The 21517-nt window shown below is 36.2% G+C and overlaps 1 protein-coding gene across 2 annotated transcripts in view; it reads right to left on the bottom strand.

Annotated features, from left to right (window-relative positions):
* The window catches only part of Marchf1 (membrane associated ring-CH-type finger 1), an 80778-nt gene that overhangs the window by 49832 nt on the left and 9429 nt on the right, over positions 1-21517 (bottom strand). For both annotated transcript variants that reach the window (XM_071610545.1, XM_027926885.3), the window contains one exon: positions 2072-2252. In XM_071610545.1, the coding sequence (XP_071466646.1) occupies positions 2072-2252 (181 nt within the window). The remainder of the gene's footprint in view (positions 1-2071; positions 2253-21517) is intronic.

Here is a 21517-nt window from a genome sequence, read left to right as displayed (position 1 = left end):
GTGGTCCTGGTAAAGCCAAATACTGGGATTTCCAAACAAAGTCAGATGTGTGAAATTTTTTAGGAACTAATCACATTTAAATTTTGGTAACATAGTTCAAGTTTTAAACTCTGTGGGACAAACAAAACCTGTTTGTGGGCTGTCAGGAAGCCACCTCTGGATTAGATTCTAACACTCCCTATTCATACACACACAATATATACAAAATAAAGGATGTTGAAATACTGCCCTTTTGATCAATCAAAGAATATGTTTTTTGTTTTTTTTTAAATAAAGGAAACTAGGGTGTTTCATTAATCACAGATAATCAACAGTTAATCCATTAGGCTATAGTAACATATTCATTATCATGACTATTTAAAAAGATGGTGTATTTGCTTCCTTTCTATTTGGTTTATAAGCAGGTGAGTTCAGGAAACAAAGATTTCCTGATATGGTTGTCAGTTGTTGGTACTGGAATATTAAGAAGTGTGCAAAATAGAAAGGCCCAGAGTTGTATTTAAAGGGTGATTCTATAAAAACTGAGGGTAGAATAAAGACTTTTCAAGTTCCTTCAGGGCATCACGTTTAGTTCATTATGCCAAAAAAGTGTAGTGGTAGATACTAGAAAAAAGAGACAGTTTGAATATGTTATTATTTTAGACTGTTGCCCTCAAACTGAAATATACAGATGCTATGAAAAAATTTGCAGTTTCCTGAGGGATGAGAAGAGAAATTCAGAGAATCACGGAGCACACAATGTGTCATTAGCTACTCCAGACAGTACACAGCATCTATTAGTGGATAAAGCAAAGGGAAAGGAATAAACATCCATTTCTATTTCTTACATTGTTGCTCTGGGACCTAGAGGAACAGTGTCACCTTTTGGCATTTGGGTCACCTCCTATGCTAAGAAAAATGACAATGTATGTCCCAAAGGCACTTTGTGCATAATTTTTGACACCTATAAAGCATTTGCAAATTTTTAAACGCAAGGGTACCACAAAAGTATGGAATGCTATTCTCCTTCTTCATGATATACAGAAATGAAGAATTATGACGGCCAGCCACCAGCCACCAGTCAGTTACCTACTGGAATGTTTTTGTTTGCTTTTCATCTTTGTTCATTCTGGAACCCATCATGTTTATTTCCAAGCAATGTTCTTTCTATCCACTTTAGCTTTGCATTTCATTTAAATGAAAAAGCAGGCCTGGGCTGATTCATTATTTAAATTGCCGTCTCTAAGCTCCCCTTTGGAGACTGAGGAATCCATATGTGTAAGGCTGCAGTTAGGCAAAAAGAAGAATAAGTTACATGATAAAATCCAGGGCCCAGCTCTGAAGCGTGAATTATATAAAGTTCATTGTCCTTGTCTGTGTCCCTTACAAGTAGTCCTTGGGTAGCTTTAAGTGAGATGTTAACCTTATACTTGAAACATAGTCTTACCTTCATTCTTTAGGAAAAAAAACTGACAAATGAGAATTTGAAGATAAACTTCATAGATTAGAAATATACTTACCTCTCTTATAGCTTGATGTACAATATGGAAAATGATACTTTTTCTGTGTACTCATTATATGTAAAACATCAAACAATACATATATAAAAATAAACATAAAAATCAGTCCATACCTTCTAGAAGAAATCACTCTTTTATGATCTACTTTTCTATAAATTACTACTTGACTTTCAAGAAATTAGATAGGTTCATGTTGTTTAATCTATCATTTAACTTCTTGATAACTATTCTCAATTTTTTTAAACAATTCAATTAGATTGAATTACAAAAATATTTAGCATGCATATATATGTGTGATTTTCTCTATATATGTATTTTACATAGGTTTTTTTTTTTTTAATCATGAAGGGTGATGTAAAAAATCAGAGGTCCTAATGTATAAAACAGAGAAGAAAGAAAAGATCACTTGCCAACTCTTGGCTGTCTTTTGCACACTGAGCCCATTACAGGATATGTCACCTTCATGGATATTAGCATATTGGCTGAGTCTTAATTGGGAAGAAAATGAACTTATAAAAACAAGCCTGCCTTGCAAGTTCTCTCCCCCAAACCAACTCCTGAGAATACCGTACCTTCCGGAGGGGTTTGAGCTTGGTCTCCATTATGAAGTCATATTTGCAGAGTTCGCAGCAGCGCGTGTCTGAGCTCTTGATCCACTGGTGGAGGCAGGACTGGTGGACAAAGCGCAGGGTCCCCGTGCAGCGACAGGGTGTGATGAGGGGGCTTTCTTCGTCCCCTTCGCAGTGACAGATCCTGGGGAGGGACACAGCAGACAGTATGAAATCTCACAGAGAACATTCTCACCAGTGGATTTCTACCCTTGCTTACACCAGGCTATATTAGAACTTACAACCTAAAATTTAGAGTACACTGACATTTCATTACAACCTGGATGCTAGAGCTGAGTCTTTGATCAATATGAATTTGTTTGCACTTGTATGGTCATTGCCAGACTTAAGTCATGTTATAAGGCATTAGATATTGGCATTGCAGAAACAGACTATCATTTGATTTCTACACTGAAGCCAGTGTTTTAAAAAAATAATTAATAATTCTTTAACACTGGGGATTGAACCTACGGGCCCTTAACCACTGATCCACATCCCCAGTCTTTTCTATATTTTATTTAGAGACAGGTTCTCACTAAGATGTTTAGAGCCTCAATAAGTTGCTGAGGCTGGCTTTGAACTCTCAATCCTCCTGAGCCGCTGGGATTATAGGCCTGCGCCACCATGCCTGGCCTGAAGCCAGTTTTAAGAGCATATAAGCTCTGTATCCAGCTTCATTTCTTTTAATAAGTCACTTTCTTTGGGTTTTCATATCTAAAAGTTATGACATGTAAATATTCTAAGGAATATTAGAATCAGGGTGATATTGGCCTCATAGAATATGTTTGGAAGTGTTCCCTCTTTTTCTATTTCATGAAATAGTTTGAGGAGTATTGGTGTTAGTTCTTCTTTAAAGGGCTTGTAGAACTCAGCTGTGTATCCATCTGGTCCTGGGCTTTTCTTGGTTGCTAGGTTTCTGATGGCGTGGAACATTAGAATTTCATTGTGTTATTTTGATGGCGGTTTTATAGGACTATAGTGTATAATGTAGTAATATAGTGTGGGGAATTTCTGAAAAATTTTAATGCATAATCAAAGAATAAAGTTACTACTGAAGTTTCAGACTAAGAATATTATAAATATTTTCCTAGGAAGATGCATACTTATTGGGTCATAATTAACTGTCCAAACTGTCAATAGTCATCATTGTACAAAAACCCCATAAAAATGACCAATTACATAAAATTCAAGTTCATGAAATTCTATAGTTTGAAAATGTTAATCACTACTTTGGCCAGTGAACTTTGAGTTCAAATAGTTTCTGAATTACTCTAAAGTCTAGTTTTAAAGATTTAGAGTTTCACAGATTTACATAGAGAAGTTTGCAATCAATGTCCCCCCTCCCCTGGAATGAGTTAAAAAGTAGCAATGTTGGATGTAGTATCTCATATGAAAATCAATGTGGTAGGGGAAAATTAAAATGAAATCTCCATTACTCTCATATTCATATTTTTAAAAATAATTTATTTTCTTCTTTGAATAAGTTAAGCCTTTCATAACTCTAGGTAGTGAATTAAAACCTCAGCCTTTCAGCAACTCTCATGATTTAACCAGCTGTTAGAAGTTGGTAATAAATTTAATTAGAAACATTGCTTTATATCTGTTAGAGATGTGAATGTTGAATGTAGCATTTAAAAAAATTTAAAAAATCTGCATAATTCCTTTTTTTAAAAAAAAAAACAACAAAAGCTGAGTCACAGTGGTGGGATGGAAAAATGTATCCATTGCTGCTACTGCTCTTTCCTTATGGGTGTTTACACCCTTTTCTCCAGAAGCATATGTTTTAAAGAGTGGGTTTAAAATCTACTCTGAAAATACACTATCTCCCCAGAGAAAATGAAATACCTGCTTAGATTGCCAGTGCAGTAAGATACAGGAATTGAAACCTAATGCTCCCCGACCTCAAAATAAAGAAGTAGGACAGAGGACACCAGTATTTTGTCTTAATTTCTTAAGTAAAAATAAAGTAAGCACAAGGAAACTCTGACTTCTACGGTTTTGGGGTGGGCATGATGGGATGAGGACAGAGGGAAGGTCAGGCCAATGTCTCCTTTCTCCCAGAGAGAGCTGAGAGCAGCAATGCTGGATAAAACACCTCAAGGCCAAATGGCTGACATGGTGGCGCATGCCTGTAATCTCAGTGGCTCCAGAGGCTGAGGCAGGAGGATTGAGAGTGCAAAGCCAGCCTCAGCAAAATTGAGGCACTAAGCAACTCAGTGAGACCCTGTCTCTAAATAAAATACAAAATAGGGCTGGGGATGTGGCTCAGTGGTCAAGTGTCCCCTGAGTTCAATCCCTGGAACCCACTCTTGGCCCCCAAAATGATCCGAATGCCTATTCCTTAAAAAACCTGAAATAGCTCCTTCTTCCAAACCTAGGCTTCAGGAACTGGGCCCTCTGTGCCTTATATCACAGTTGACATGCCACCACAGTGTCACAGCCTAGGTGCTCAGTAGTTGGCTGACAAGGCAGCTATGAAGGAAATAAGAGCTTCTACAGCATTTAATCTGATTGTAATATTTATTATTTGAGTCACTGAAATCTAATTAATTGTGAAGAATAAGAGATATTATTTCATAGGTCCTTGAACCCATTTTTTCTCCCCATTTTTTTTATTGGTGCTTTATATTGTACATATGATGGAATTTGTTGTTATATATTCATACATGCACACAATTTAACAATATAATTTGGCCAATACCACTCCTCAGCACTTCACCTGTCCCTCATCTACTTCCACGCCCCCTTCTTCTATTCTATTTATCTCTCTTTGATTTTCATGAAATCCTCTCCCACACCTTCTTTTCCTTTTTCCTTTCTAGCTTCTACATATGGGAGAAAACGTGATCCTTGACCTTCTGACTTTTTTCATCTTGAAACTCCTATTTCTCTTACTACTTCAATCAGACCTTGGCCCAATTCTGTCCAATGAATGTGATTATAAATAAAGTTTTATTGAAACACAGCCTCGCCCATTGGTTTATATATTGTTTAGAGTTATATTTGCAGTATAACAGCAGAGCTAAGTAGTTTCTGCAGAGATCATCTAGCTGCAAAGATTAAAATATTTGCTATCTGGCCCTTTTCAGAAAATGTCTGCAGACTCCTTCTTTAAGGTATACATGGCGATTCTGAGTTAGAGACAATATGTGTATGTTGCTGACAACAATGAAAAAAATTTACAAAATAAATCACCCCAACCTCTGCAAGCAACCAAAAACTGAAATAAAGATTATATAGAGAAATAATAAAATGTTCACACTATAAATGAAAGCTATCTTGACCTGACTTTAAAGTCTACTGCTTCCATGGGCAAAATTACTCATTTGAAAAAGAGAAATTTGCCTTTAAAGTCATCTGATAATTCATCACTAAAAAAATAAATAAAATAAAAAGATTGTATTAAATGCTCAACTGCTCAACATCTGCCAAAAAGATTCTGAGATTCTGACTTTTTACTGACATGAATAAAGTAATTTATTCATAAGCAGTTTTAAACAAAGACCTAGCTGATTTACTAAGTTCAAACTGACCTGATCAGCTTACTGATTATAATACAACCTCCTATGTCTTATAATGATCTTTTTAAAAAATTCTTCTAAGACTCTTACCTGAAGCACCACCGGCAGTATTATTTTCTCATAAAATTAAAATTATTTCCCATAGGAAAAATCAAAAGTTTGCTTCATTTTCATTTCCATCTCACATACTTTATTTTAGCACATTTTTAGCATTTTGAACTTTTTCTAAATTATCCAACTCAAGTGAGACCCAAGAGTCTTTTCTAAGCTATATTTAGATTGTTTCAAATGAATTGAAGAGCTAAATATCAACTTCAATATCTTTTAAAAATAAAAAAATAAGACCATTAAAGAAAGAATTAAACAATTCTTAAATCGGTATACTCGACAGAAATCACTATTGCTGAATTAGAAATGAAAACACAGTAATGAAAACATAAACATGTTTTTCCCAACAGAATAATTGTATAAAGAAAATGTTGTTAATGCTATCATAAAATTACATTGTAAAATATTCATAATTTTGATGCATTTTTACTTGATGGAAAATTGAGGCTTGGAAATTCAGTAATTCTATAACTCATTGGTGATCCACGTTGGTGCCCGATACCCAGTGGGAGGAAGAAGTGAATTCATAGATTTTATTGGCATTTTAGTATATTGAATGTCTACTTACAATCTAATCAGTATATGTTGAGATTTTCATATTTAAGACTTCAATGCACTGGTACTTCCACATAATTTTTAGATTTCCATGAACAGAACACCACAAAATGTTATGTAACACATTAAGTGTTAGTTAGTTAGTTTGTTTGTTTTTGTTTTCTTTTTGGTATGGTCAAAGTGTGTAATTGCCTTAATGTTTGATTTTAAGAAAAGTAACTTCTTTTGTTTTGGTCTTATTTATGTTAAAATGGTCTTTACTGTTCACCATTCACTCCCTTCTGAAGGCTCTTGGACCTGATAGAATAATATATTTTTCTGCAAAAGTTTTAAAAATAATTCTTTACTTGAAAAAATGTCTTTATGAGGCCCATCATGGTTAAAAAAACTTGGGAATTTAAAAATTATTTCATTCATTTGATTGATCATTTTTTTAGTTCTTTTAAAAATATGTTCTAGTTGTAGATGGACACAATATCCTTATTTTATTTATTTATTTTTATGTGGTGCTGAGGACCGAACCCAGTGCCTCACACATACTAGGCTAGCACACTACCATTACGCCACAGTGCCACAACCTCAGTCCTTCTTAGGGACCTTGTTTGTGATACTATTGCAATTATCTGAGAAATAAGAATCTGGACCAACATGGTGACCTTGAGGAAGGTCAACAAGTGACTCTGGAAAGTGTGGAGACATGGAGGGCTCACTTGTCTTCCATGATTAGCTGCAGTAGCAAACCATTTCTAGAACATACTTGACTTCTAAATGCCATCATCCTTGTCATCTTCAAGCAGCATCTTGACCACAGGCTTCCCAACTCATGGATTCTCAGAGTCATGCTAGATTTACCCCTTCTTTTTTTGAGTCTTTCCCCTCACTTCCCTATCTACATTTTTCTCCATAACCAACTTTTACTAAATAATCTTTAACAGTAATTGTGGGTACTGCTATGTCTGTGTTGGCTTAATTTGGATGTTAATCATTCAGACCTAACCATCATGCTTCAGATTGTGGCATGCATTCTTAGCACTCACTTTACTAAATCAAAAAGATATTATAAATTTTTCAGACAGAAGCCATATTGAAAAGTATTAAGCAGTGGTGAGAAATTAAACTTTCAAGGTCAATGAGTGAGGAGTTAGAATGTCTCTGTCTCTCAATATTACACAGCAGCGAAAGGATAGCAGGCTAGGGAAAGTTTTATTTTTAGTTTTCTTTTCATTTTATTATTAGCATGGAAAATGTGAACTTGTTCATAAATGGAATTGAAGGTGCCACAGAGAGTTGGACGTTTAAAAAAATCGTTGGGCAAGAGAATGCCCACTTGTTGACAAAGGTGGTTGGAAGAAAGTATAGGGAAAGAAAGTCTTATAGGGGAACGTGTTTAGGCAAGTGGAAAAGGAACACTGACACCTGTTCCTGAGGGCAAGAGGTAGAGGAAAATGGAAGGTAAAGATGAGAAAGTGGTGGAAACAGAAGAAATTGCAGCAGTGGGTGGTCTACTCTTTTTAGAGGCAGGTATGATAAACACAGGGGAGGAAGGCATAGAGTTAAGGTCTTAGAGAGGCTGTAAATAATTAGAAAAAACCACTTGGAGAATGTGATGGGAAATTAACCAAGCGTGAATGTAAGAATTGTGGAGCAACCTTGAGGTCCCTGGTGAGATTAGACAGCGCGGATTTATAGTAAATGCTGCTAACATTGTACAGGGACTTGGCAGCGAACAGCAGTCAGAGAGCCGCCCTGCAGCTTGGGACGCATTCTAACTGTTCTGAGATCACCAGGTCAGACATAGGCAGGACACAGAAGGAAGGATTCTGGAACATCAGCAAATACAGCATGTAGGCAGTGGGGGGCAAGTGAAATCTTATCTTGGTTAACATGTTATGGGAAAAGGTGAGTTCCTATTCTTTTGGTTGCACTGCTTTCCCATGACAATGGGGAAATTGTATATGGAATTATTTGGTATTTGAGATTCAAATCTAGATCAAGTCCTGGCTCACCTTCTTACTCTTTGCTCCAGTAAACTGAAAAAAAAAATCTCAGTTTACTCATTTGTAAAGTAAGGTTAAAAATACCTTTTAGGGGGTCATGAAGATTAAATGAGATGAAAGTGTACAGCACTTGGCCCATGGTAGGCAATCAAATATTTATTTTATTTTATTTTACTTATTTATTTGACACACATACAATTTTAACTGACTTTGGCTTGCTAATTATATTATGACTTGTTACGGGATCATGGGATTACTACTACCACTACTAATTTGGTTTGCAAATGGCACTGCTTTCAGTACCCTGGGACAGAATGATTTCAGCAGCTGGTTAGTTGGTTAAAACTCATTCTCGTAAGGCCAAGGTCATGAATTCTGACAGCACACAGGTGGGTTAGCTTCAGACACATTTGAGTCCACAGGTCAGTCATGTCACAGTCGTGTCTGCAAGAAAGCTAGGCAGAAAGGGGTTTTTGTGTCTGTGTAGGGTAAATTTGATATTGAATTCAGTTTCACTCTTCTCTATGATGACTGACCTCAGACACAATTTTAGAATTGGTGGTCTCATCTATAAAATCTTATGTGGCTATTACAAGGCTCAAATAAAATATGTGAGAAAATACTGCCAAGTCTAATCACTATTCCAAAATGAGGTCTTATTGCCAATATATAAATAATCAATAAATCCAACAGAAAGTGTTGCTAGATATTATAAGTGTAAGGCGTTGCATGTTTTTGTCAAAGCAATTTATTTTTTTCATGTCTGCCTTTCAATTCACAGGACTGTCATGTTTTACCTCCAAGGACTGCGGTGAGAGAAAGGCACCTTAATATTGGGATTACTTTTCTATTAAGATACCCACATGTTCCCTATAGTCAAGTCTAAGTACCTTTGCTAGTTTTAAATTTTTTATGAATGTCTTTTGCTTTTTTCGACTAACCTCTCCTTCTGGAAACTTCCACCTTTTTGGCTTATGTGAAACTTCCATCATTGTGGCAAACAAAATGAAATGATCAGAGCAAGTGGGATAGTGACCACCAACATGTTAGAATTCTGGGACAGTAAGAGATGATAAAGGAATAATATAGAACCCAGTGTCTAAATTGATGGCAGAGACTCTTCGGCTGCACTTCAAAATTATAGGCAAAGGAGCTGTCTTTTAATATATGAGTAATTTTGGAACAAACAAAAATAAATGCTAATTTCTGCATTTAACCTCTCAGGGGAATAAAAGGCAGGGAAAGGGAAATTACATAACAGCTGTCTTCAAATATGTCAAAGTCTATTGTGTGAAAGAGCAACTGTCTTGTCTGTCTCACAACTAGACCCAGTGAGGAGACGTTAAAGGAAACACACTTCCATGAAATAGGAAGAGATGGAGACACCCAGCATTTTCCAAAGATGGAATGAGCTCTCCCAAAATGGTGAATTTCCCACCATTGAATATATTCCCTCACAGATAGGGTGGTTTGGACAGATGTACTCTAAAATGAACCAGAGCAAAGGTGAACTGCTTCACCTCTTTTCCAAGGTTGTCATCTATTATTTTCTGTTTCCCAAGGACTGATTTTTTTTCCCTTTTTAATTCTTCAGGAGCGTTTCTCCTCTGCTTATCCTTAGAATTTTGCACTTGACCCTTTGGTTTTTCCTCTCTATACTACCATGGTGAGGCAGTCTAGATCCATAACTTCAAATATTGATCTTAGACTTGTGACCTTGTGACTTTAAGACACCTCCCTTCAAAATCTTGTCAATAGCAAGAAACTTAAGCCAGCTCTCCAAATCCAAAGTCAGAGTTTCCCCAGTGGGACACTTACTTTCTGTGTCTCACCATTTCCAAGATAGCTTTTCTCTTAAAGATCCCAATCCAGTAGTATTCCCCCATGTCGGGATAGTCTGCCTTTATCTTTGACCCTTCCATGTACTTTAGACCCTATATTCATATTGCCAACTACATGACAATGCTTTTGTCCCCCCAGTGTTTTTAATATTAAAATTTAACTGATAAGCATCAAAAAGTCAGGGAAAGATGATGAGTCTCCAGACCAAAAATGGGTTGGAAGTGCTATGCATTAAAAATTTAGCTAGACCAGTATGGGGCATAGACCCAACAGCTGTCCTGGTGAGATGATTTAGCAGTTCTCAGAAGTGGTTCCCAATTACTTGTGTTTTGTTTGTGTTTTGGGAAGGCTCACTTATAGTGAAAGTGAGAAATATATGATCCTTTCATATACCATGCACTCTTTAATTTTCATTTGAGGAACCAAATTGAGGTATGACAATTTTATACACTCTCTGAGCAGCAGAGGAAGTCAAGCAAAGTGATTTGAAGTAGAAAGAAGAAGTAACTCTTACTTAATAAACAGAGGAGAAGATGGACAGTATTTAATATCATTCTTACTAATAGCTGTTTCCAGCTCCTCTTATTGACTTGGAGCCAGCATATATTTCTGGAATAAAACCCCAAAGTTCTTATAAGCCAGAATTCTGTTTCCTTATCAGAAGACACATGTTTTAAAATACCTCGAAAACTTGAATTAAAAAAAAAACATTTATGACATAATAATAAAAATAATTTTATCAACAGCTGATACAGTTTTTATAACCATGAGGTTGATCACTCTAGATCTACAGTATTTTAAAACATCTACAGATGAGTGACAGTTGTTTATACATAAGTGATTTTTAAAAAGTGTTTTGTTTTCTCAAAGGAATTATTTTCAACTAAGAAAGGCAGCTACATAGCATGACTTCCTGAGTGTAATTTCATGCCCTAATTTGTCACCACTGCCTTGGTCAAAACCTCAGACCATCTGCACAGAGCGAAAGGGAATGATCAACAACAAAGACAATGACATAGCAATGTTCCTGGCTCCTAACTCCATTCCTGGAGCCAATTCAAAGTCTCAACTCAACAGCTACAGTTTCTTCCCACCCGATATCACACTAATGAAAAACAGTGAAGATAATGATCCTCTTGCTTGCCAGTAATGGAAGCAGAGGAGGCCACGTCTCATTTTAATTCATAGGCATTGAGTACTGCAATGGTTTGGAAAGATTCCATTGGTACTTCTCCTCTTGGGTCCCTCATTACCTCTGGAGACAGTTTGATGACATTTAAACTGGGAGTTTAAATCCTGATTGGACTTGAGAATTATCACCAAGATTTGTTTTTTCTCATCTAGCCTAGTGGCTCACTCTCTTTGAGTTAGACTCTCTTTGAGGACTTTCTTAGAAGTCTTCATGGGCTTGCAGAGCACATTAGATTTTCCCCAACCTCCATCATGTTGACATGTGTAGCTCCAGTCCTGAGTGTACCTAGTAATAGAATATGTACATGCATATACATATGTATGTGCCAGGAATTGAATCCAGGGGTGCCTTATCACTGAGCCACATCCCAAGTCCTTTTTATTTTTTATTTTGAGACAGTGTCTAACTAAATTGCTGAGGCTGGCCTTGAACTTGCAATCTTCCTGTCTTAGGTAGCTGGGATTACAGGCATGTGCTGCTGCACCCTGCTAGATATTCTTGACTTTAGAATTAGCTTCAACTGTCTAAATCTTCCAAACCAGGGAGAGATTCAAAGCTGGGTTGTGCCTTTTAGGATAATCCCTCTTCAGTTAAGCACCACTTTCCCACTCTATCCATACTTCGTTGGTGAGATCAGAGCACAATCTATTTCTAGGTAAAGAAAATGTTTTTCTCCAATGGCCTTTCCAGATCCTATTTTATGATTTTGGTGACAAATAGGCAAGTAAATTGATAATAATTTTGAATGAATATGCCAATGTTATGATTTTCTCTACATTTTCACACATCACACACATTCCTTTTATATCAGCTTTGAGATCTTTTGGGGTTTGTTTTAAGACTGAAAATATTGAACTAGAGATATTTCTAAGCAGGTATTCCCAACATTATTAGGCTAAATTTTTATTTCCTGCATGCATTGAGGTGAAAAGGGAAAGCAAAAGGACAGATTATAGAAATTCATTTGGATTTATTGTGTAGCTATAACCAAAGAAATAGATGTGGTCAGATACAGAATGAAGCTTTTGTACATATATAACAACAGAGCTATCAGAAAAATCCAGTTATAGTTTTTCAGTGTTTTTCTTTTTTGGATGTGACAAAGTCTTAATTCAAACTGATTTTGTGATAGTTCTTTATTTCTTATTGCTAAGTGTTAAAATTCTTATAAGCTCACCCTCAACCATGACTTCCTTCCATTTTTTTCCATTCATTAATCTTACCTGGCTGAGCATTACATCAAAGGAATTCTCACATTGCCATGGATAATTGACAAAGCAAGCACTTTATTTACAGATAACCAAGAATGCTTTGACTGAGAAATACTCCTCTGCATATGAATTATTTGACAGAGGTAAGTAAGTGACTTGGAAAGTATTGATGTTTTAAAGCAGTTATAGACACTTTGAGTGAATTATGCTCAGTCTTCACCCATCTATCCATCTGTGCATCCATCCATCCATCCATCCATCCATCCATTCATTCTCTCATCAAATACTTTGTTGAAGCTGAGGTTGTGGCTCAGCAGTAGAGCGCTCACCTGGCATGTGCAAGGCACTGGGTTCGATTCTCAGTACTACATAAAAATGAATAAATAAAATAAATAAAGGTATTGTGTCCAACTACAACTAAAACAACTTTAAAAATACTTTGTTGAATATGCATTATGTGTAAGATTTTACAAGGAGCTATGATAAATACAGAGATGCATAAGTTCCAATCTTTGCACTTTAGAAACTTATATACTATTTATAGTTCATAATTGGACAATTCCACAGCTAGTCAGAATACAAGTTAAACTGGGACATGAGCCATGTCAAGTGTCATCATATGCAAATAAAAGAAAGATCATATACAAATTGGTGGTCAAGGCCCAACGGAACATGTGGTATATGAACTAGAATTGAAGCCTGGGTAAAATTTTGACAGATGGAGATGGAGTTGGTAGAATACTCCATGTATAGAGATATTTTCAGTGAATGCTTAGAAGTAGAATTGATCAGCTAATCAGGTAAAAGATTGAAGCCAATTCAAAAAGAACATGAATATTTTTAGGTAGGATTATACTGGGATGGCATACCAAAAAAAAAAAAAAAGGTAAGATTATAAAAGAGGCTGTTTCTTTTACTCCAGATCAACACTTAAACACACACACACACACACACACACACACACACACACACACAAGCTTTAACCATAGTAATTTAGAATCCTGAAGAATTCCATTAAGGAATCTGAGTAAGAAATTAAGATTACATTTGAAAATGGGCTTAAATAGATATTTCTCCAAAGAAGACATACAAATGATAGAAAGGTGTATGAGAAGGTGTCCAAATCACTAATTATCAGGAAACACAAATCATAGCCACAATTAGATATTACCTCACAAACATTTGATTCATTATTCTTGAGAATATGGAAAACTTGGGGCTCTTATACATTGTTAGGAATGTAAAATGGTGCAGTTATTGTTCAAAACTGAAGAAGTTCCTAAAAAAGTTAAAAATAGAAATACTATCTGATTCAACAATTCTATTTCTGAGAAATTTTCTAAAAGAAGTGAAATCCTGACCAAATAGATATTTGAATTCCCACGTTCATGGCAACATTATTCACAATAATCAAGATATGGAATCAAATGTCTTTATGAATAAAGAATATTGGCAATATACATACAAAAATATCATTCAGCTCTATAAAAGAAGAGGATCCCATCATTTGTGGCAGGATTGGATGTCCATTAGATGAAACTTGAGGGAATTATATCAAGTGAAATAAATCAGTCACAGAAAATGATTCCATTTACATGAGGTATATAAATGAGTCAAACACAGAAACAGAGAGTAGAATGAATGGTGGCTGTAGAGACAGGAATTTGCTATTCAATTGGGCATAATTTTGAGTTATGCAGATGATTCAGTTCTAGAGACCTGCTGTACAACACTGTTCGCCATAAACACTGTATGGTACACTGAAAATATATTAAAAGGGAAAGTCTCATGTGATTTGCTTTTATCACAATAAAAAATTAAATAATGTCATTCTCTAGTTACAAAAAAGAGGAAGATTATTAGACAGATTAATTTGGTAGTGTTAGCTCAGATAGATAAGAAAAAAAAAAGAAGAGAATATTGAAAGCATCAAAATCAATGGTAATGTGAGGAAAAATCACTAACTGTGGGAAAGCAGAGAGACTGGAGTTGTTATAAAAGTAAAGTTGTCAGAGCTGAGGCCTCGCTTTGGGTGGAGGAGGTGGGGAGCCTTGGGAGAATGGAGTCAAGCTGACTTTAAGGTTTTAATTAAAGCTCCTTGGAAAGGCTGCTCAGGATTAATCTATGCACAGGGCCTCTGAGCATTGACTGTCACTGCGGTTACCACTTGATACCACTTGAAAACTACAATGCGAGAGTCTGCATTCTGTGACACTGTATGGGGACAGAAGGAAGGAGCTGGAAACTTTCTCAGAGAGCCTTCCTGTTGGATTTAAGATAATTCAATGAATAATAATAGTTGAAAGATATTTTCCCCACTAGAATTAAAAAATATATAACTAACAATGTGGTTCCTTAGTTTTTCTTTTTAAGCCACATTTTATAGTGTGTAAGGAAGCCAGAAAATGATACCAATACCACTTGATTATCCCTATAATTTTTCTTTCAAATAAGAGTGTAAAATCACAAAAATTTATTTATTCAGATTTTTGATAAAACAGAACTTCTACTTAGATAAAGCACCTTTTTTTTTTTTTCCCCTGATAGTCTCTGTTCTTCAAAAGCTAAGTATGAACTGGAGTTGTGGCTCAGTGGTAGAGCACTTGCCTAGCATGTGTGAGGCACTGAGTTCGATCCCCAGCACCACATTAAAAAAAAAAAAAAAAAAACAACAAACAACTAACTAAATAAAATAAATGTATGGTGTCTGTCTACAACTAAAATATATATAAAACTAAATATATAAATTTCTATTTTATCTTTGAAAGAAGAAACTGAAAACATAGTATACACTTAATTAAAAATTAAATTCATAGAAAAGTCTTAGAAGAAACACAGGAAAATCAAGATAGTGATTATCTAACTAGGTAATTAAGTTCAAACTAAAATAGTAGTTTTCTCTATTTTTAGCTTTTTCACAATAAGAAGCTAGCATACTAATCAATATAATATTAAATAAACAAAGATTTTAAAAAATATTAAATTGCTCTTCATTCCCTTTTATCTCATTCTCCAGTAAGTTAAAAAAATTCATGAATAAATTTAATAGATTTATATATATATGAGCAATTTGGAGAAATGCATTTTTTTTTTTAAATTTTGAGACAGGATCTCACTAAGTTGAAGGATGTTGAGGCTGGCCCCAAGTTCTGAATCTTCTGCCCCAGCCTCCCAAGTGGCTGGAGTTATAAGTGTGCACCACTGCGCCTGGTTTGGGGAATAATTTATCATCAGTAGTTGTTGAATTGCTATTCTATTCTCTTCCTGTCTAGCTTCAGGGACAATCTTTAAAGCATGGTAATTGGAAACCAAAGGCTACTGTTATTGATATTTTAGTAGACATAAATTTACAGGTGTTAACTCTATGAGCAAGAGTTTCTTGTTAAAATTTCAAAATACTTTTTTTATTGTAGGGACAGAGGAGTATTATGAGGCTGCTTCCCTACCCCACACATATGACAATATCAGGAGTATCTTGTATTATCTGAACTTTAAGTGTGTGAAATTACTTGTTGTCACTTCTTGTATACTTCATATATTGTGCAAGTGTACACATTCAGACATTTCATTTTAAGCCTATCAGATTCTGCTGCAGTTTCCTGGAAGATGAAACCAACTTACCCTGATATTTGCTAGCTGGAAGGGGTAACTTCAATTGTATCATTAGCATTTTCAAGTGCCCAGATATGTATATGTTTGTTGAACTTCCTCAACACTAATCACTGTCCACTGAGCTGCTCATAACACATCCTTGCAAGAATGCACAAGTTGGCTAGGCACTATGATGCATGCCTGTAATCCAAGCAGCCTGGGAAACTGAGGCAGGAGGATCACAAGTTCAAAGCCAGAATCAGCAACTTAGTGAGGCCCTAAGCAACTCAGTGAGATCCTATCTCTAAATAAAATACAAAAGGGCTGGGGATGTGGCTCATTGATTAAGTGCCCCTGAATTCAATCCTAGCGTGCACTTGCGCACGCACACACAGACACACAGAAAAAAAGAAGCACAAGTTTTTTATATCATCATGGAAAACTGATAGCACAAGGAAGGATCAATCTGGAGCTATTTAAACATCAAGAAAAAGCGCAGGCTGCCAGAGGATACGAACATTTGTTTCCTTGACATTCCTTTTTCCCAAAATATTGAGTATCTTGGGAGTTTGGGAGCTAGAGAAGCCATCCTTCCAAATTTATCCAGATGTATCTCTACAGTTCTGTGGTAGCACCTTAATCCTGCACTCTGCCAGTCCTTGGTGGACCAGGCCAGTGGGCTGACTTATGACAAGTTTATTAGATGCAGATTGTCAAAGCTGACATTCCCTATTTAAAATGTTCTCATTGTAAGTTTCAATGAAAGAAATTTAGAAGAGACAAAACTGTGTCTCTTCTAAATACTTTGTTTGCTTTCCTGATTCCTGTTTCTCTTTGTTGGCCACTGTGCATATGGAAATTAAACTTGTAGGATATATCCATGTGTGCATTTTTGTGGAGTTAGCATTTTTATACCTTATATTTATGTGCTCTGATTTTTCTCACTTTCCTATCTTATCCTTCTGATATACCATATATATGTAAATATACATGCATATACACACATATTTTTTGTCAAATTTTTTTTTTAAAAAAAGGGAATACATAATTAGGAAATGCAAACATATGTCATTTCCTCTCTTTTGCTTTGTGTCTTGCTGTCTCCCATGCATAGGCTTGGGGTAATTTCCTTTTCCTTACTCTAATGCACTCTATAGTTATCCCATCACAGAAGGAACACATGATTACAATTGCCTGGTATATTAGTCAGTGTAAATCACCATGACCAAAACGCCGGACAAGAACAACTTAGAGGCGGCAAAGTGGCTTGTGGTATGAGAGGTACCATATCACAGATGCCAGGCTCCATTGCTCTCGGCTCAGGTGAGGCAGCACATCATGGGGGAAGGGCAGGGCAGAGGGCAGCTGCTCCCATCATGGCAGCTGGGAAGCAGAGAAACGAAATGAGGGAAGGGACCACAAGGAAGAGGCACTCTTCCAGGGAATGCCCCAGTGACCCATCTCCTGCAACTCTCTCCACCTACCGCCAGGTACCACCCAGTCCATCCATCCAAACTAGGATGAGCTGATCAGGTTCCAGCTCCCACAGTTCAATCGTTTTACCTCTGACTATTTCTGCATTAGCACAGGAGACTTTGGGGTGACCTCATATCCAGATCATAACACCTGGTTTCTTATCTGTACTCAACATTTCATTGGTTCCCAAACTTTAACATGCATGAGACTAACATAGAGACTAGTTCAAAGATAGATGGTTGGAGTCAACCCCCAGAGTTTCTGATTCAGTAGTTTGGGGCCCAATAACCTGCATGTTCCACAAATTCCCAGGTGATGCTACACATACAGGTACTATCCTTTGATTAAGGCCTTTCTTCCCCCTATTGTTTCATTTGAAAGTGAATTGTACTTCTCTATACCAACTTGATGAGAAAGTTGAGGTTTAATCCAGGGTGAAATCTTTTAAAAGTAACTATTTTCTTTCTACCAATAAAGTTGTCCACTTTGAGAACCACTGTCCTAAGTTTTAGCCGGCTCTTCAGGAGATGAGAGGAAACGGTATGCACTAGTTGCTCACCCTCAGACTCCATTCTGATGTGTCCAAATTATACAAGTGCTGCCAAGTGGACTTCCTGCCCTATGATCTCACACACACATACACACACCACACACACACACACACACCACACATACACTACACACACAAACACACACACTACACACATACACCACACACACACACCACACACACACACCACACACACACCACACACACTACACATACACTACACACACACCCTATACATACACCACACACACACCACACACATCACACACACAAACACTACACACACATGCACACACTACACACAGACACCATAAACACACCCACCACACACACACCACACACCACACACACACTACAAACACACACACCACACATACCCCCCCCCCCCCCCCCCCGCCACACACACACAGCTTCTGGCATAAAGTTGTCCATCTAGAATTGTATTAAAAAGCAGTGTTCTCAGCCCCGACAGCCCATTAACATTATGTTCTCAAAAATGCACACATGCTGAGACCTCAAGTCCAGAAGGATCTGGAAAAAAAAATTAAAAAAAAAATTCCCAGATGAGTCTAATGTACAGGTCAGACTGGGAACCTCTGGGTAAAAATGATTTCTTCAGGACCTTTCTAGCTCTAACTGGTGGAATCTTGCAGCTTTGGGATGGTGTTAGGAGACAGGCTGCATGGGACATTTTGACAGTGTATAGGGCTTATATGTAATTTGTTTTTTCTTTTTTCTTCATTCCTCTTTTAGTTTCTTCACTTTCACTATCTCAGAGTGTGCAAACATTTTAATTGGGTGGACACCCTTAAAGGTTGTTGATCTAGCTTAGATCAAAGAGTTTCCAAAATAAAGACAACAGAATTTGTGGAGGTCCAGAAAAGTTGAGTAAGAATAAGGCGGTGAAAATTGGGCAGCACATGGAGAGGCTTTGGTTATCACCTGTTGGACAACAGGGAAAGAAGAGCCATCTCCAAGGGGCTGGGGTAGAGATTAGGGGTAGTGTGTATGTTTAGCATGTGTGAGGACCTGGATTCAATCCAAAGCACTGGAAAAAATCCATCTCCAAGAATAAGGAAGTTCTCTGTACAATGTCTTAAGCAAAATCTATCTCCAAACACAGGAACCTCTGCATGAAGGCATCTTCAGTTCTGTGTCTACCCGAAGCGAATGAAGGGGACCTAATGGACTCCTAGAGTCCTCCTTGCATCTGACAGGGCTGGGAAGGAGAATGCTGTGCTGTGTTTGATATATGAACAAAGGACAACTCGCCAACACTGTTGCAGAGGTATTTTGATTTCTGAACCAAATTAGATACCAGTATTTAAATTTACCTGTGTCTCAGGATGATTGCAGAATATTTAAAATGAATGTATAACTTTCTGCAACGGTTTCGAGGAAGATAAAAACCTAAATATGGTAATTAGAAATCGAGAAATGTTCAAGCTATAAATAAATTCTCAGATATGAGCCATGATCTGGTAGCAATAAGCACTATACCCAACACTCATCAGTTTATAGACACAGTATTCATTTTCTGTTTGCATGAATATATAGGGAATCTAAATTTAATGCACATAACAATTTTAAAAATGAACATGAGATAAACAAGAGAAGAAGAAGGCATTTTTAATTTTTGTTTGTTTTGTGTTTTTTTTTAAGAGAGAGGAAAAATTCCTATTGCCAAACAGAAATAAATTCATTAAAGGAAGCATACCATTGAAAATAACTATAATCCTCAATACATAATGTTCTAAAAAGTAGATAAACTCTATTTAATTAATTTTTCCCTTATTAAGTAGTTTGCATTTTGGTATGACTGGGTATTTACCAAGTTTAGAAACTACCAAAGATAAATGATGCCCAGAATAAATAGTCTTATAATGTAAAACTTACCATGTGTCTAAAAGAACATCATAATTTTTTTGTGAAATTTCTGAGATTGGAAAATTCCAGATTGCTATTTCAAATATATTTCAAAATGGTTTTGTAAGCAAGGAAATGTCTATTTTTTTCCTTTGTTCCTTTCTAAAAGCACAATGTAAATAACTGGCTTGTGGAGTACATGGTATTTACAAAAATCAGAGTGATCTGTTTTGCCAAATTAGAAAGTAATTAATCAATCCACTTGGTTTTGGTCATGTAAAATAATTTACCAGTCAAGATAATCAGTATTATTGATGACACTGTTATTTCATTCCTGGAAAGATTCTCTCTCAAATTGGAATAATTAGGGGAAAAAGATTTCACTGAGAACAAGGCATGCCTTTAAAATATATAAACAAAAAATACAAAATGCCATCTCTACAATCCTTTCAATTTATTCATGGGTCTCATGTTTGTGTATATCTTCATTGTTCTTGCTCATGCAAAATAAAAACTACTCAGATAAATGCTAATAGACCATGTGAAAGAATACTAAACATTTATAACGTTAAAATGTGGTGTTATAAATGTTGTGTATCTGAAATTTTACTGAAGATTGCAATGAATAAAGTTATTCATTTCAAGAGAGAAATTAGTTCTGAAATATTGTATTGTGCTGGGAATGCATTCATTGGCAATGAACATCTAATTTTTTCTCATTTTATGGTCACATAAGTTAGAAAGGGGGCATTCCCTTTCCCATGTTTAACCACTCCAAGAGTTGCATATTAGATCTTCTGACTCTTATGGTGAGTAATCTCCCAGGTGACTTGCCTTTGGCAGGTTGTCAACAAAGCTTGAACCTGAATTTTTCTACATACTCAGCTGTTACTAAAATAAGCAGAAGAAAGAGTGCTAGTCATTCCTACAAGACCAAGCAAAATAAAGGCAAGAGTGTGAGGAAGAGCATAAACTTGTAAACTTTCTGAGAATAAACACTTCCCATGAGGTCACTGAGGGCAGAACTTCTCATCTGAATATTGAAGACTGAACAGCTTATCTTTGACCCTGAGAATGAACTTTGACAATAGCATGTCAGTCTCATTTCTGTATAGAAAAAAAAATATTAGGGAGAAATAACAGAATAAGGAACAAGAATTGAACAAAATCTAATATTGAGTGAATATAAATCTAGGACCAACAGCTGGAAAATATAAAGAGGCTGAAAAAGAAATTTTTTCACAACAAGGAACTCAGAAAGAAGAAAGCCTGCCCCAGACGTCCAAGGAAGTGATAGATGACAACATGTGCTGATATTTCAGGGGTCTTCAGTGAGCAGATGGGAAGGTGACCCAGATGATGGGAGTCTGTGAACTGATTTTTTTTCCAGTGACTAATAATTGCCTGAAAGGTTAAGGTAAAGAGGGGTGTGATTTTTTTTCTCTTTGAATAAATATTGAGAACAAAACTACTCATTGAAATGATATTTATTTTAAGTTTT

The sequence above is a fragment of the Marmota flaviventris genome, chromosome 3 (genome assembly GCF_047511675.1).
Source record: "Marmota flaviventris isolate mMarFla1 chromosome 3, mMarFla1.hap1, whole genome shotgun sequence".
Classification (NCBI taxonomy): domain Eukaryota; kingdom Metazoa; phylum Chordata; class Mammalia; order Rodentia; family Sciuridae; genus Marmota; species Marmota flaviventris.
This window is presented reverse-complemented; position numbering and strand designations above follow the sequence as displayed.